We start from the raw sequence: 15,008 nt of genomic DNA on the forward strand, positions 1-15,008 counted from the left end.
CATTCTCTGGAAGAGGGTTTGTTTTGAATGTTGTTCTTTTCTCCTCAAAAAGCAAATCAGATCCCTTAGGAGACTCAAGCCACTGGGCTAGCAAGGTAAAACCAAGAACTAACTCCCTGCTACTCCCTGCCCCCACCCATCTTCCATCCAACAGAGCAGGAAGGAGACCAGGGCTCTACAGGCAGGTAGCCTCAGGCCCTGCTTAATAGACAAAGTCTGAGTGGTTTTGAGAGTAGTCCCAGTTATCTCTGAGCCTGGGAGGGGGGGTGTCCTCCTACGTATAACAGTACAGGAGCTGTTTACCCATAGTTTTCTACCTAAATGTGGTTTGATGGGTTTGTTGTCACAGTTTGTAAAACACAGCCACACCTAAGGGACCAAGGAATGCTAACTAAAGACACCTGATGTCCCCAGTCTCAAGGGCAGGGGCAGAACTATACTTCCTGTTAGCTCACTCTTGGGTACTTTCTCATTACAGATGGTTGTGAGCCACCATGTGGTTGCTGGGATTTGAACTCAGGACCTCTGGAAGAGTAGTCAGTGCTCTTAACCGCTGAGCCATCTCTCCAGCCCGGCTACTTTCTCTGTATGGTTCTAAGTATCGAACCCAGGGCTTTGGGTTTGCTAGACAAGATGTCTTCCAGTAGTGCCACATCCCCAGCAATTTTCTGCTAACTCATTCAACCTTCATTTGAGACAGTCTCATGGTGCAACCTTGGCTGGCCTAGAATTCCTACATAAACCAGACTGGCCTTGAACTCCCAGAGACCACGATCTTCTGAGTCAAGAGTGCTGGGATTAAAGGCACGCACCACTATACCAAGCTTTATTGCTGTTTTGCAACAATATTATGTAGCACAGGCTAGACTCAATGTAGCTGAGGCTCTGCCCCCATCTTCCAAGAATTGGGGGATAGGCATCTGCCTCCACACATTTTAGGTGTTTTGCTGTTGCTGTGGGTTGTTTTGCTATAGTTTTCTTTGTTTTCTGATTTAGGGTACAGGGTAGCCTCAACTGGCTTTACACTCCCTATCTAGCTGAGGATGGCCTTGAACTCTTTATCCTCCTGCCTCTACCGCCCAAGTGGTGGGCTTACACAAAGCTTCACAGCCTTTACCCCCATTTGAACCAGGGCCACAGAGGTTTGCCCTTAACTCTCGGGTCCCCACATGTTGTTCAGTCCTTAAAGCAACTCAATCCAGTCAGCACCTCCACCTCGACATCGTTGGCTCCCCTGAACCCAGCTGGTAGGTGGCAGGCCTCTCCTGGACATAGGGGAAGATTCTCCCACAAGCCCTTCCATTCCTTCCTGCTCTCCACTCAACCCCTTGCATAAAGATAGTGTTTGCACGGTGTGGATAGGGCTCTGCATGAGGAGCCGACCTCTCTGCAGGAGCAGAATTGTTCTTTAATCGGAAGAATCAGGGAGTGCAGTGGAAACTCTGCACCAGGGTGTAGGGGGCTTGGGCCTTATAGGGCAGAGAAGGGAATTCTAGAGTGGGAAGATTCTTGTCCACAGACCTATTTTCCGCTTTCTCAAGGTCGCAAATGTTGGCAGAGGTCCTTATCACATTGGCATCTGTACCAGGAGTTCTCCTGGCAGGTTGACTCCTCCGGAGCCTCCCCACTTCTAACTGCCCAGGGAGAGTTGTTCAATCTTCCCGCAGAGTTTCTCAGGCTGTCTGAAGCTTTCTCGGTATTAACCCTTCACATAGTTTAGTTATGACTTCTATTTACTGAGTGCCTGCTTTCTCTCAGACTCCGTGCTAAGAGTGTGTGTGTGTGTGTGTGTGTGTGTGTGTGTGTGTGTTTTATTCTGTTCCCAACATTTTTAAATGTTCCCATAATTTAATTCCCAATGATTAAGATGGCCAGGTGTGGTGGTGGTGCACACCTTTAATCTCAGCGTTATGGAGGCAGAGGCGGGTGGATAGCCGAGTTCAAAGCCAGCCTGGTCTACACAGAGAAACTGTGTCTTGAAAAGAATTCTTTTAAATCACGGGTCTAGTCTAAAATGCCAACCACTGTTCTTTTGACTGTGTAGGTGGATTAAAGTTGTAGGGTCTTTTAGCCATGGCCCTTGGTTCTGAGGCCTGACGCTGAGTTAGACAGCTGGCGAGAGCTGGGGTAAAGGGAGCTGTTGTAGGAATGCTGCACTCTGACAAGCACAGCTCTGCACAGGTACTGCGCTGTTTCACCCGAACCTCACACCTGAAAGAGGAAGTGTCTTATTTCTATTTTATAGAGGAAGAAACTGAGGCCCCAGCACATTGGGCAACTTCCTGGTGGCAAACAGAGGCCGTAGCAATGTGCAATGAGTCTGAGCAGGCCCATCACTGTGCCTCTTGGTGATTTTTCTTGGGAAAAGGTCTCACTTTGTAGCACAGACTGTCCTCAAACTCATAGCAATCCCCTGGCCTCTGACTCTGTTGGGGTTACCGGCATAAACTACCATATCCAATTCAATTTGGCTTTTAGGATAATAACCTAACCCACTTCCTGTGAGAAAAGTAAAAAGGGCCCCACTGCCCCCACCCACTCTCTAGAGTTCTTAACCATGTCATCTGAGGGGGAAAATCAGGAAAAAAGTGCTTAACTAGTGCATTTTAAAAGCCGTGGCTGGGTTCCGTGGCTCAGGGTGAGCTGGGGAGTGGGGGGTGCTGCCAGGTCTCACTTTTGAATGACTGCAGATTCCTGGAAGGCATGACTTCCTCAAGTCTTGCTTCCTGGAAGTAGTTCAGAATATGGACCTTGGAACCAATGAAGAGAAACCAAGATAGATCACCTGGACCTAGCCACGCCAAAACCACTGGAGACCCCCCGAGCTCAGGTCTCAGAGCCAAGCAGCCAAGAGTCTCACCTTTGCCTGGGGCTTAACATGTGCTCACCATGAGAGGGTACACAGCCACCAAGGGAGACGGCCTGTAGTGTCCCCTTCTGACAAACTGAGTCTCAAAACTTATGGAAATTCCTAGGTCAAGTAGCTGACAAACAGGACTCAACCCCAGGTCTGCTGCCCCCCAAAGCCAAGAGACAGTTCATTGACCCTGAATATCTAGGGTGGAGTCTGGACTGAGACAGTGTGAGAAACTGTCTGTGGCATCTGTACACAGTTCCAAAGGTCGTGTAGAAACTACAAGACACAAGTTCAGAGAAAGCTTTGCAAGATGGAATTTCCCACTCTCACAGACCTAACTTGAGACCTAAGGCTGTCTATGCAAAGCCCACTCTAGTGGGCTTTGGCCAGTGGGAATTTATTGCTCACACACAGTGGGTGAGAAAGAAGTTAAGAGAAAAGGGCCAGAGCAGTAATTCTCAACCTTCTTGATATTGTGACCCTTTAACAGAGTTCATCATGCTGTGGTGACCTCCAACTGTAACATTATTTTCATTACTACTTCCTAATATAATTTTGCTACTGTTGTGAATTGTAATATAAGTATCTGATATGTGACCCCTGTGAAAGGGTCATTCAACTCCAAAGGGGTTGCAGCTCAGAGGTTGAGAAATGCTGAGCTAGAGAGCAGCAGGTGTGTGTCTGAGTGAGTGTTGAGTATGTGTGTGTGTGTATGTGTGTGTGTCTCTGTGTGAGTGTCTGTGTGTGTGTGAGAGTGTCTATGTATGAGCGAGTGTGTGACTGTGTGAATGAGTGTGTGTGTGTGTGTGTGTGTGTGTGTGAAGCCACCTTGCCAATCCTAACCATACCCAAGTGCTTGTGTCACTTTGTAGAGTATAAAGAAGGTGGCTTGAGGCTGGTCAGGAGGGTAATCGGGGTGGTCAGGAAGGTAATCAGGCTTTCCTCCAGTTATGTAAAGCACTACTGACTTGAAGGGAAACAGGCCCTAACATTTGCTATCTTGTTTGAATTCTTTCTTGTATACTTGCCACTTCTATCTTGGAACTGGGCTAGCTGTGGATAGCTTTGCTTGGTATGAAGAAAAAAAAAGTTGTGGGTAGGACTCCAAAACAGACTTCAGCTGGTGGTGGGTTGCGGCAGGCTTTTAATTCACGAGTTTGAGCCGGACAGTGCTGCCCGAATCTCGCAGCAATGAGATTAAGTTTGAGTAGTGACATCAAACAAGGACATGGCACTGTGGGGCCGGAGAGTTAAGTCTAAACTCTGGTCTTTGATCTGTGGCAGTAACTGCGCGCTCAGACAAGCTCCACCCACCGAGGCGCCGACCGTGTGGCCATTGGCGGCCACCGCCTCCGCCACCTGCCCCTTACCTTGAGTGGGCGGGGCTACCTGGGCCCCGCCCCCGCGGCTCGGGTTCCCAGGCCGCTAAGCCTCAGGACCCGCCCCCTGTGCGAGGCCCTGCCGCCTGAGCCCCGGGAGCCCGGGCGCCTCGTGATGTCACGGCAGCTTTGATACAAAGAGCCCCTTCGGCCCACGCGGGTCTCCCGGCAACGGGTACGGGCGGGGGCGGGACCGGCGGCTTCAACTGGTGCGGAGCAGCGCGCCTCCCGGATTGTTTTCTGTGCACGGTGCTGGCTAGGTCCCCGCACGCCCCGCCCGACCCGACTCGACCAGCGGCCGGCTTCTTGTTCATCTGCAGCGGCTGGACCTGCTGCCGGTCGGGGGATGCGCTCCCCGCCGGCTCCCGGATGCCAGGTAAGCGGCAGCCGCGGGACGCACTTAGCCTGGGCTCGGGAGTGGGAAGTTCGCGGATTCGCTTTCACCCTCCCGGTGCTGGCCAGGGAGATCGGAGTATCTTTGCAAAACCACTGACCCCTCTGCCTGCTCCGGGCCCTCGGCCGGCGCCCAGGTGCGAGCGTGAGCCAAACCAGCTTGGTGCTTGAGGAGGGTGGCCGAGATCCCTGTGGCGCTGTTCCAGAAGTGTTTTAGGGGGATCTGGTGGGGCTCGTAAGGGAGCTTGTCAGCCCCCATCAGTGCCCTGCTCTTGGCTGGGCTGCTTCTCTAGGAAGCTATAAGTGGCGAAGTTTTTTCCGTAGGTGATGGCGACTGCATGAAGCCCAGTTTCCTGCTGCTCCCCTCTCCCGGGGTATCTGAGGGGTCAGAAGACAGAACCAGCCTAGTGTAGGGATTTGAGACAGGACCTGCTTCCTCTTAGCAAGATGCTGCTATGGGTGGAGGTGCACACAGGCTACTAGCATAAGTCCTTGAGTCCTGTAAGAGCTCACAGTCCACCTCAATGTAAGTTGTTGACATAGTTGCTTCTTTGCTGTGACAAGTGTCTCCCAGGGCCTAACATCGCAGCCTCTGTAAACCTGGTACCAATAACAGCCCTAGATTCCATTCTGTACCCACCTCCTACTTCTGATCCTGCTTTCCCCCAAAAGAGCTAGAAATGATTCGTTGCTGGACTCTGAAGGATTCACTAGTTTTCACTGACTGATTTGTAGCACTCTACCCCTCACCCCCTAAAATTAGCAGAGGGGTCAGAGGGTCTGCTTTGTGCTTGGTGCTCTATTCCTTTTGGATTGGGCCCCTCTTTGCACTGGTTCCTGATGCTCTCTAAACCTCTGCCTCCCTTCTCAGGGCAAGAGGCAGGTGATAATTGCTTGGGTTCCCACATTCCCTGGGGCAATTTCCAGGCACCTTCCCTGGTGAAAGATGGTGTCTGTTATTGCTAGGGAAAGGAGGCTTTGGTGGGGAGGGTTTTACAACTCAAAAGACCTCTCCTTCTCCACCCATCTTCACTCGCTGAGATCTCATGTTTCAGCCCCAGCTTCTGGTATTGTGGCACTGACCCAGACTTTAACCTGCTTAGCGGACTCTCACAAGAGGCAGGGTTAAATACCCAGGGAACTTTATATGTGGGACACATCCTTGCCCTCCAGAGGACCTTGAGTTCTGGGGTATAATCTGATACCACCCAGCTACCTTGAATGCCTGGGTCAGTTCGAGTTGGTTCTTTGAGGTCAATGGCCTATAGACGCGGGGGCGGGGGGGGGGGGGGAGCTGGTGAAGAATGTGTGGCTGGGGCCTGCAGGCAGCAAGCGTTGGCTGCCTGGTGGAAACCATTTAAGACGTTGGGCTCTGGGTGTAGGTGTGGGGATCGGAGTGAATGGTAAGGCAAACCTGAGAGATAAGACTGGGCTGCAGGGCAGGGATGGCTTACTGACCAGGCCAAGGTAAGCAAGCTGGAAGGTCTGACCTTTGCCCCAAGGGAGGTCTTACAGCACAGACTGCCTGGAGCCTATTCTCGGAAAGGGCTTTAGCCAGGGGGAGGAGGAAAAGCTGAAGTTAGAAGGACCACAATGGTTTGAGCTGTCCTTTCCGGGGCTCTACAGGGCAGCAGCATGGGTGCAGGAGGAGATTTCCTTCTGATTATCTGTCCCAGGGCTAAAGCGAGCCCTTGCTGTCCTGGAAGACCTTTTCTCTGGGGGCTGTCACAGCTCACTCACTTTCCTAACGGTGATGGCTGGGTGCCTTGATTTTAGGGGGCTGGATATTCTGGGTAGCCTGTTGTGCCTATGGTTTCTGCACAGTGAATCTTGCCTTGAGGGATTTTAGGATTTTGCCTCTGTACATTTATTTTAGGTGAGGGTCAGGAGGAACTGGAACAGGGGAGATTGCCTGTGAGAATTGCAGACGGACAGACAGCATCTCTCGGGTTGGAGTAGCCTGTACAGAAGGTTCCGACCCACCCTCTGGCCCAAGCTGTCTCCTGGCCCAGGGCTTGTGTGTTACATAGGAAGATTCATTGTCTGGTTCACCGTCTGGCATTGCGGGGTCTCGCGCCCAGGCCCGACCAGGTGTACGGGACCCTGGGGTGGTGCTCTGTTTTCTCTGGATCAGTTCTGCTAGCTCATGACTCAGTAAACTAGTTCTTCATAGTGTCAAACCTGAGCGAGACCCTTCTGGTGTCATTGCTAGAATAATGGGGGTCCTGCCCCAACCAACTGGGCGAATGAATGGTTTGCCCTGCCTGCCTGGTATCTCACTGTGACTGTCTTTCCTGGATGGTACCCACCTCCTCTATCAGGTGGCGTTTCAGAGCATAGTGCTTTCCCTGTTTCTGTAAGCTCTCATTGCCTGGCACAAGGCGAGTGCTGCTTCAGTCATTCATTGCACAGGAACTTAGGTATCTGATTTTTGCCAGCTTCTGTGCTCAGTGTTGGCGTGGCAGTGAGATGGGTGTGAGTCCTTGCTTCCTGGAGCTATATTACTGGAACGAGGCACAATAGCCAGAAGTTAGACATCCAGTAAGATGGGCTGGAAAACAGGCAGGGAGGAAGCACAGAGGGGTGCCGGGTTTTAACTAGTGGCAAGAGAAGTCCATGCTGAGAAGGGACACCTTGATAGAAGAATAACAGGCGGCAGGAACAGCAACTGTAAGGTCCCAGAGGTGGGCCCTGTGTCTAGTACGATGTATCTAGCAGGACTGCAGGGTTTAGCTGTACATGGAGACAGACCAAGGGATAAGCTCGGAGAGACCGAGGAAGCCTGCTGCTCTCAGACGCCGGGGAGTAGGGTGAGAGCAGCCGCAGCTTTGAGGCTGCGAATCTGCCTTAGTTGCTCCTCATGGCTCTGCCATCTTGTGGGCCTGGGAGTTGAAGGGTAAGTGGCATCTCTCAGGGAAGAGATATCTGTGTGACTGAGTTCGCTCTCAGCTTCCTGCCCTCAACCTGGGACTGGTCAGATAAGCCTGTCCACGTGACTGCGTGGGTGCAGATCATGTGTTCTCCACCACAGAACTGGAACTAGTAGAAGCCTTGCCGGTAACACTCTGGTAGCTGTGTCTTAGCGTTATGCTTGGAGCCTGTCTCTTGTTCATACTGGTCAGCTCCTGTCAGGTGGGGCAAGATGGGTTATAGGACCCACTATGTAGCCCACAGGCTCACTGGCTTCTTGGCTCTGTCTCCGTCTGTCTGCAGATCCCCTTTGGCCTCAGGTGGCTAGATGTCCCTCCACCTGTCTGCTGTCAGCACTTGGCCTCTTAAGGATCCCGAAATTGCTTTCACATACCTGGATAGCATCTTTGGGGTTCATCTCTATCTGGGGTTCAAAGTATGTGTTTTAGACACCTCTCCCCATCCACTGTCCCAGTATGGTTTGTGACCAAGAGGTAGGGTGCCATTGAGTTCCCAGTGGCCGGAATGAATTAGTGGCTTTTTCTCCTGGGCAAGACTGTTGGCAGATTTCAGCTTGACCTCATTTCAAAGCAGCATTGCTCCAGAGGCTACAATGGGCAGCGGGTTGTGGAAAGTCTGCCCTCCAAAGTCTGGGCTTTGAGGTCTCATTTTCTCCTGCCAGGTGTCTGACTGTGCACGGCAGTCCTTACTTGGGCGCCTAGGGCCTTATCCAACTACCGTTAATTAAATGGAATTTAGCATTGGCCAGTTCACATGGGCCCACTATAACTGATGGACCTTACTCAGGCTCCTACAAAGTCTGATTCTTAGGGAGCTGGAACACGTTTTCTCAGAACTTTCATGGGTACTTGAGGAGCCTGTTGATCCCTTCCTTGATTTTACAGTGACCTGGGATGGAGATGATCAGCAAAAGCAACAGCCAGGGGTGTGTATATCCTGGAAAAATTGGCTGAGGGGCCAGAGCCATAGTTGTCCAGGTGACCTCCAGTCTCGCCTTGCCCAGCAGTGGGTTCTAGTAATGGCAGCGTGTTGAGTCCTGCTACTCGGCTTCCTTTAACAAAGAGTAAGGAGGATCTCCCTTGGTCAGAGTTTTTTTTTTTTTTTTTTGGTTCTTTTTTTCGGAGCTGGGGACCGAACCCAGGGCCTTGCGCTTCCTAGGTAAGCGCTCTACCACTGAGCTAAATCCCCAGCCCCTCTTGGTCAGAGTTTTAAGTGATTCAACTGGCTTTGTCTTCCCAGGCAAATGAGTTCTTTCCCAACCATGTTAACATTATTTAAACGGAAACAGAGATCTGACAGTTATTAAGATCTGTGTTTTTGCCTGTGGGATCCTTATCTTTCTGCTATTTTAAGTGTGTGTGTGTGTGTGTGTGTGTGTGTGTGTGTGTGTGTGTGTGTGAATGCAGGTGCCCTTAGAGTCATCTTGTGTCCCTTGAGTTATAGGCAGTTATGAGCCACCTGATGTGGGTGGTGCTGGGAAACAAACATGGCTTCTTTTAATTACTGAGCCATCTCTCCAGCCTCTGAATATTTTTTTAGTGTGTGTGCGTGTGTCTGTGAGAGAGTGTGTGTGAGTGTGTGTGTGTATGTGTGAGTGTGTGAGTGTGTGAGTGTGTGTGTGTGTGTGTGTGTACTCAGATGCACCTGAGTGAAAGTGCTGGTAGAGGCCAGAGGAGTCAGATCTCTGCTGAAGCTCGTAGGCAGCTGAGAGCTGCTCACACCAGTACGAGCGTTCCAAGCTCAGGTCCTCTAGAAGAGCAAACTCACCCCCCGAACCTCTGAGCCACCTCTCTAGCACCCCTGCCTCTTTAAAAATAAAAACCAGGAAATAAAATCCAAAAAAAGTAGGGTCTCACTGTGTAGCCCTTTAGGGCCTGGCAATCAATGTGTGAACTAGGCTGGTATGGAACTCACAGACATCCTCCTGTCTCTGCCACCTCAGCTCTGGAATCATATACACACATAGATGTCACTATGCCTGGCTCAGTCTTTCTCTTTTAAGAGATTAGAAGAGGAAGGCCTAAACAGAACTAGGGTGTGGGAGGAGGCAAGGTGTTCTCTGGTCATCTTGATCCCCTAAACCCCCCATGTCCTACATGGTATCATAAAAAGAGAACCCATACTTCATAGCTCAGCTGGCTAGAGAGGAAAGGGGTTAGAGCCAAAGGCAGGGGTCTCTGTGTGTGTCTATGCATGTCTTCTTTCGGCTCCCAACTTAAGTCCCTGTGTTCAGATAGGAGAGTGTAAAAGTTGTTCCTTTGTTTCTGTTCACTGGTTTCCTCTGAAAGAAATGCCTGTGTCAACCACCAGCAAGTTCCTGTCCCTCACGCAACCAGGTCCTGGGACCTGTTTTCTTAGGGTAGAAAAATAGGTCTGGGAGCCTGAAAACATTTGAGTATAGACCTGGCTCTTGGCTCCACCACTCACTGCTTGAGGTAGACTGTTTAATTCTGTGCCTCAGTTTCCTCGTCTGCTGCACAAGAACAATAAGAGTGCTGCCTCCGGGGCATGCCTCCTGACCCCACAGAGGTCAAGCCTCAAGGGTGCTTGTAATAGCATTTCAAATGCTTCTGGTCTCCCCAGCTCTTTCTCAGGACTGATACACTCAGTCCCCAACAGAGCGGCTAGCAGGTATTGTCTTGATGAAATAGGAAGGGGGTGGGAGGTGGGGACTCCACTTCCTGAGGGTCTGTCTGTGTAAGAGAAGCAGGGTCCCTTCTCAGTGCTTGTATTTTTAAAGGAACCAGCTTGATCTCCAAACATCAGCCTCCAGGTCCAAGCGACTGGCACCTGCGTGGCAATCTGTGAATGGGATGCAAAGCACATTCTGAGGTGACAACCTTCTCCCTAGGGACTCGGTGGGGCTGCACTTGGCCTTTGCACTCTGGAGCTGTGCATTTTGCACAGCTCCGCCCCCTGGCTCCCATCACCGCGCTCTACAAAATTAGCAACCTCCTGTTCTACCAGACCACCCATCTTTCTAGCTGTGACCTGCCTGTGCCTGCACCTGTGCCCAGGGAAAGGCTCACTTGGAGCAGTGCCGAATCTGCCCAGCGGCCCACAGTCCGCCTTATTAAAGTGCTGTGGCTTCCTCTAGCTGCTGAGGCCAGAGGAGGGCTGGAGAGGGGCCAGACTGAAGGGTGCAGGCTGTACAGCCACTGGCCACATTAGGTGGCTGTCCTTGGTAGTCTTCCAGGGAGCCAGATGTACCTGCTTGTCCAGCTTGGCCGCTTTGAGCTCTGCAGATCCGCTGAAGTGTGGCCAGACAGCCTAACTTGGCTGTACAGTGAGTGGTGGTCAGAGCAGCTCTGCCTGGCATCGGGAGGTAATAACCTTGAGATGGTGGCCTTGGGGCCCAGTGAGGGCCTCGTTTGCAGGGCAGTCCTGGCCAGCACATCTTTGTGTAGTTATCTGCGGAGTTGGTAGTTGTACCAATTAGCAAAAAGAGCTGGAAGGTTCTTTTTTTTTTTAAAGATTTATTTATTTATTACATATAGGTACACTGTAGCTGTCTTCAGACACACCAGAAAAGGGCATCAGATCCCATTACAGATGGCTGTGAGCCACCATGTGGTTGCTGGGATTTGAACTCAGGACCTCTGGAAGAGCAGTCAGTGCTCTTAACCGCTGAGCCATCTCTCCAGCCTGAGCTGGAAGGTTCTTACAGCAGCAAGAGGGGTGGGGAGACAGAATGTATATTTGTACATGTGTGCACTTGTGTGCACGCTCAGTACGCGCTCATGTATACAAGAACGGAGTCACTACTGTGGGCACACACAGGATAAGGAACCGACTGGATCCTCGTTTCTGTTTATGCTCTCCCCAGACCTTGAGACACCTTTTCCCTTTAGCTTGTTGACGTCTCCGACTGGTGTGTGTAATGCACTTGGTGTTATAACTTAGCTGACAGCACCTTTCCTTTCTTGGTGTACTTAAAATAACAGTGCATCTAAAACAGAGGCAGCTTGGATTTAATGAAACACAGAATCTAGGTAACCTCTGGAGAAATTATGTAATTTGCCCAGTTTCTGCAAAGCAGGGACAGAAGAGCCACCTGTAGAGGAACCAGAATTGATTGACAGTGTTATGTGGTTCAGATGGGCGAGCTTGTGATTGACAGTGTTATGTGGTTCGGATGGGCGAGCTTGTGTACTGGGCTCAGATCCCTGTGGGCTCTGCAGCTGTGTGGGTCTGGGAGAACAGAACAGCCACTCTGAGCCTCAGGTTCCTTCCCCACTACGTGGGACCAGGAACCCACAGCTGTCATGAGTGTGTGTGTGTGTGTGCGTGTGCGCGCAATCACCTTTCTCTGTTCCTTCCTCGGTTCACATACTCAGTTCACACACTCCTCTTCCCTAAAAGGAGATCAAGACCAGGGAGCTGTTACTGACCCCACTCCCACCCCAAGGCAGCGGCAGCAGATCGATGTGATAAGGGCCTCTTAACTAGTTAAAAATTAAATATATGTGTGTGTGTGTGGGTGCTTGGCCTCCATGCATGTCTGCACCACATGCATGTCTGATGCCTGCAGAGGCCAGAAGAGGGTGTTGAATCCTCTGACTAGAGTTACAGATAGTTGTTAACCACTTTGTGGGTGCTGGGAACTGATGGTCTTCTGGAAGATCACCACGTGCAAGCCCTTAACTGCCGAGCCATCTTTCTAGCCTCCTTGCCTAGTTTATAATCCTTGGACCTTCCCTCCTTCGTTTTCTCAGTGCCTGAGGGGTTTTTTTTTTTTCATACACTTTCCTTTAGTAACCTTCTTTCAAATCTGTCTCCACCGGAGTTTTCTGTGGCGGGAGGACAGGAGGATGACCCTTGGGTCTATGCTGTGGTTTCTACCCTTCCACCCAAACCCCAGTGCTGCTGACACTATTGGTTCCTGTCTGAACAGCCTGCATGTCTTAACTTCGGGTTCTCTGGTGCTCAGAGAGTTCTTCACTATGAGGTTGGATAGTCACCAAGAGTTTGGGGATTCCTCTAAGACCACCTCACTGAGCTGAATATCAGACCTGATCTTCAGGCTTTGGTCCTTACGGCTCTGCGAGTCTCTTGTCTGTCTCCTCTGAGAGCAGATGATACACATGGTAGGTGCTTAGCAGATGGCCCTTCTCACTTGGTTGTGACGATACCGTGCTTCTCCACCTGACAGAGCTCACGGAAGGGGCCATGGATGCTGCAGGCAGGGAGCAGTGGTAGAGTCCTGTGAGCAGTGTCCTGAGTTACCATTGTTTTGGGTGCTGGGCTGCAGCAGTCAGTGGGATGGAAGTGGAAAGGAGGATGAGTCCTGAACCTTCAAGGGCTCTGGTGGAGCATGTGGGTACTCTGAGGTGGGAGCAGGGTTTTTGGGCAGCGGGTCATGTTTGAGGCCTCGGCAGACAGGTCTTGGGAACATCTTGGTGATGTGGCTTTGCCAGGGGCTCAGTAGGAGCTGCCAGCTCACGGCAGGCTTTATGAGCAAATAGTGGCTTCAAACCATGTTTCCTCAGGTCTGCTCTCCATCCCTTCCTCGTCTTCTCTTAAGGTTCCGGTAGCTTCTAGCTGACATCTCCACCCTCTGTGCAGAGATTCACAGCCCTTCTCTCAGGAGAAGCACTAACCTGTGGGTGCAGCCTCAGAGGGTGGCCAGATAATAGGCAGCTGGTGCATGTCAGAGGAAGGGCTTGTGGAAGGGCCTAGCTGCTGGTCTGAGGAGCAGGCCCTAGCTACTGACATGCTCTTTGAAGGCTCCCAATGGTCTCCCCTGTGAATCTGTAGCCTTTTGAGCTCAGACTATAGCTGTACTCTGGTCCAGTGCTCTCTTACCTGCCCCTACACTAGCAGAGACCACAGGCCAGCCAGGAAGGACTAAGCAGACAGGAGGAATGCTGGAGCCCTGGCCTAGCTGGTACTTGTGATGAGGGAGGAATCCACTAGCTGTCCACCCTCCCTCCCATCAGCTTGCGTGTGTCTGCTCCAAACAGAGCCTCTCCAGCAGCTGTGGGTGAACGTTGGCACCTCACCGGGCCTTCCATGGCCTGAGGGGTTTTGTGGCAGAGGGTGGGGGGTCAGGTCCCCTTTTTTTCGGACTGTGTGTCACTTCACTGGGGACACTCCCCAACAGTGGCCGCTTGGGGAGTTCCACATCACTGCTCTTGAGATTCCACACAGAGGGCAGAGGGCTGGCCGCTGTTCCCAAGCCTGCACCTGAAATCTGTGCCCCTCCTGCCACCATGATAGAATATGGAGCTCCCAAAGCCAGCCAAAGAGTGCTGGGCCATGTGAATAATTAAGCCCTCACTTCAAACAGCCACATCTTTAAAAGCTATAATTTGTAGCCTGAAATAGCTGCCTGCTCCAGGAGCCAGGAGAGCCCTGTGCAGGCTTCAGTATAGTCTGTGTGGTTTCTTTGACAATAACACGTGAGTTGCCCTGGCCCACAGTTTCTTGGGAGAGCCTGAGGCACAGTGACTGATAGGAACAGAATCTTCCCAGGGTGCTTGGGGAGTAATTTCTTTGAGGACTCAAATCCAGTGTAGTGCTGAGCCTATAATCCCAGCACGTACGTGGGAGGCAGAGGCAGGCAGGTTTTTGTGAGTCCCAGGCCAGCCAAGGGTACGGAGACTGCAAGATCTTATCCCAGGAACAAACAAAAAAGGTAGAGAAAATAGATGGGGTGTTTGAAGTGAGGTTTAGGTGCATGTGGCCTCAGGCGGTAGACGTGAGTTCCAGGGAAGATGGCAGTGCATTGAGGGAAGCCTGGACTATGCTTGGGGTGTAGAATAAGCCTCTTTACCGGCTTTAGGGGAGAAAGCAAGAGTTCTCTCTGGTGCGTGAAGCAGGCAGGCCATGGGTGGCCACTGTGGCTCCACAAGCCCCCTCTGTTTGTGGGGAGATCTTCTGTGTGGGTTCAAATAGGTGGGTGAAAGAACCTCAGGCTAACAGAAAATGCCTCCTGGACCCTCTGCTTCTCGTGGCTGGCATGCTTGGAATTCTTGGGGCTAGCTGCCACTTTGGTTTCCAGATGTGGAAGCAATTTAAATTCTGTTTTCATAAACCCTGGGAGTTTGCCTCCGAAGTCCATGTGCTCATTTGGAAATCAAGGTCATTGACTCTGACTAGTGGGGAAGGGGTAGACCAGATGTCCTCTTTGAATCCTCCTTGTTAAAAAATAGGTTCACTGGGGCACTTGGATATGAGACCCTGGGTTTTTGTATAGTCACACCTCATCCAGGGCTGAGTTGAAGGCAGGTTCATCTCCTCTCCTGTGAATTTCCCTTGGAGACGATTCAGCCAAACTCTGCTGGATCGTAGGTTACCATCACTGTTCTGAACAGCTGTGGGAGCAGGGGAGGAAGGCCCTCAGGAGGCTGGCATCACAGCTGAGCTGGGTGCCCACGTGTCCCTAGAGTGGTAGAGGACCTTCTTCCTGTCCTGGCCACAACAAAGGGAAGAAATACTGTCTGGTG

General features: G+C 51.4%; 2 protein-coding genes across 6 annotated transcripts in view; both read left to right on the forward strand.

Annotated features, from left to right (window-relative positions):
* Faul2 (FAU ubiquitin like and ribosomal protein S30 fusion like 2) overlaps positions 1 to 15,008 on the forward strand; it is a 733,200-nt gene that overhangs the window by 491,286 nt on the left and 226,906 nt on the right. The gene's annotated exons all lie outside the window — the stretch shown is intronic.
* Positions 1 to 15,008, forward strand: part of Rab11fip4 (RAB11 family interacting protein 4) — a 108,017-nt gene that overhangs the window by 65,949 nt on the left and 27,060 nt on the right. Inside the window, exon 1 of one of the 5 annotated variants that reach the window (XM_006246904.5) lies at positions 4,287 to 4,612. The exons of 3 other annotated variants lie outside the window; for them this stretch is intronic. In XM_006246904.5, coding sequence (XP_006246966.1) covers positions 4,583 to 4,612 — 30 coding nt within the window. In that variant the 5' untranslated portion in view covers positions 4,287 to 4,582. Of the gene's footprint in view, positions 1 to 4,286; positions 4,613 to 15,008 lie in introns of those variants that run through there. One more of the 5 variants, XM_063269073.1, reaches the window with a different exon arrangement.

This window comes from Rattus norvegicus, chromosome 10 (genome assembly GCF_036323735.1).
Source record: "Rattus norvegicus strain BN/NHsdMcwi chromosome 10, GRCr8, whole genome shotgun sequence".
NCBI classification, from domain to species: domain Eukaryota; kingdom Metazoa; phylum Chordata; class Mammalia; order Rodentia; family Muridae; genus Rattus; species Rattus norvegicus.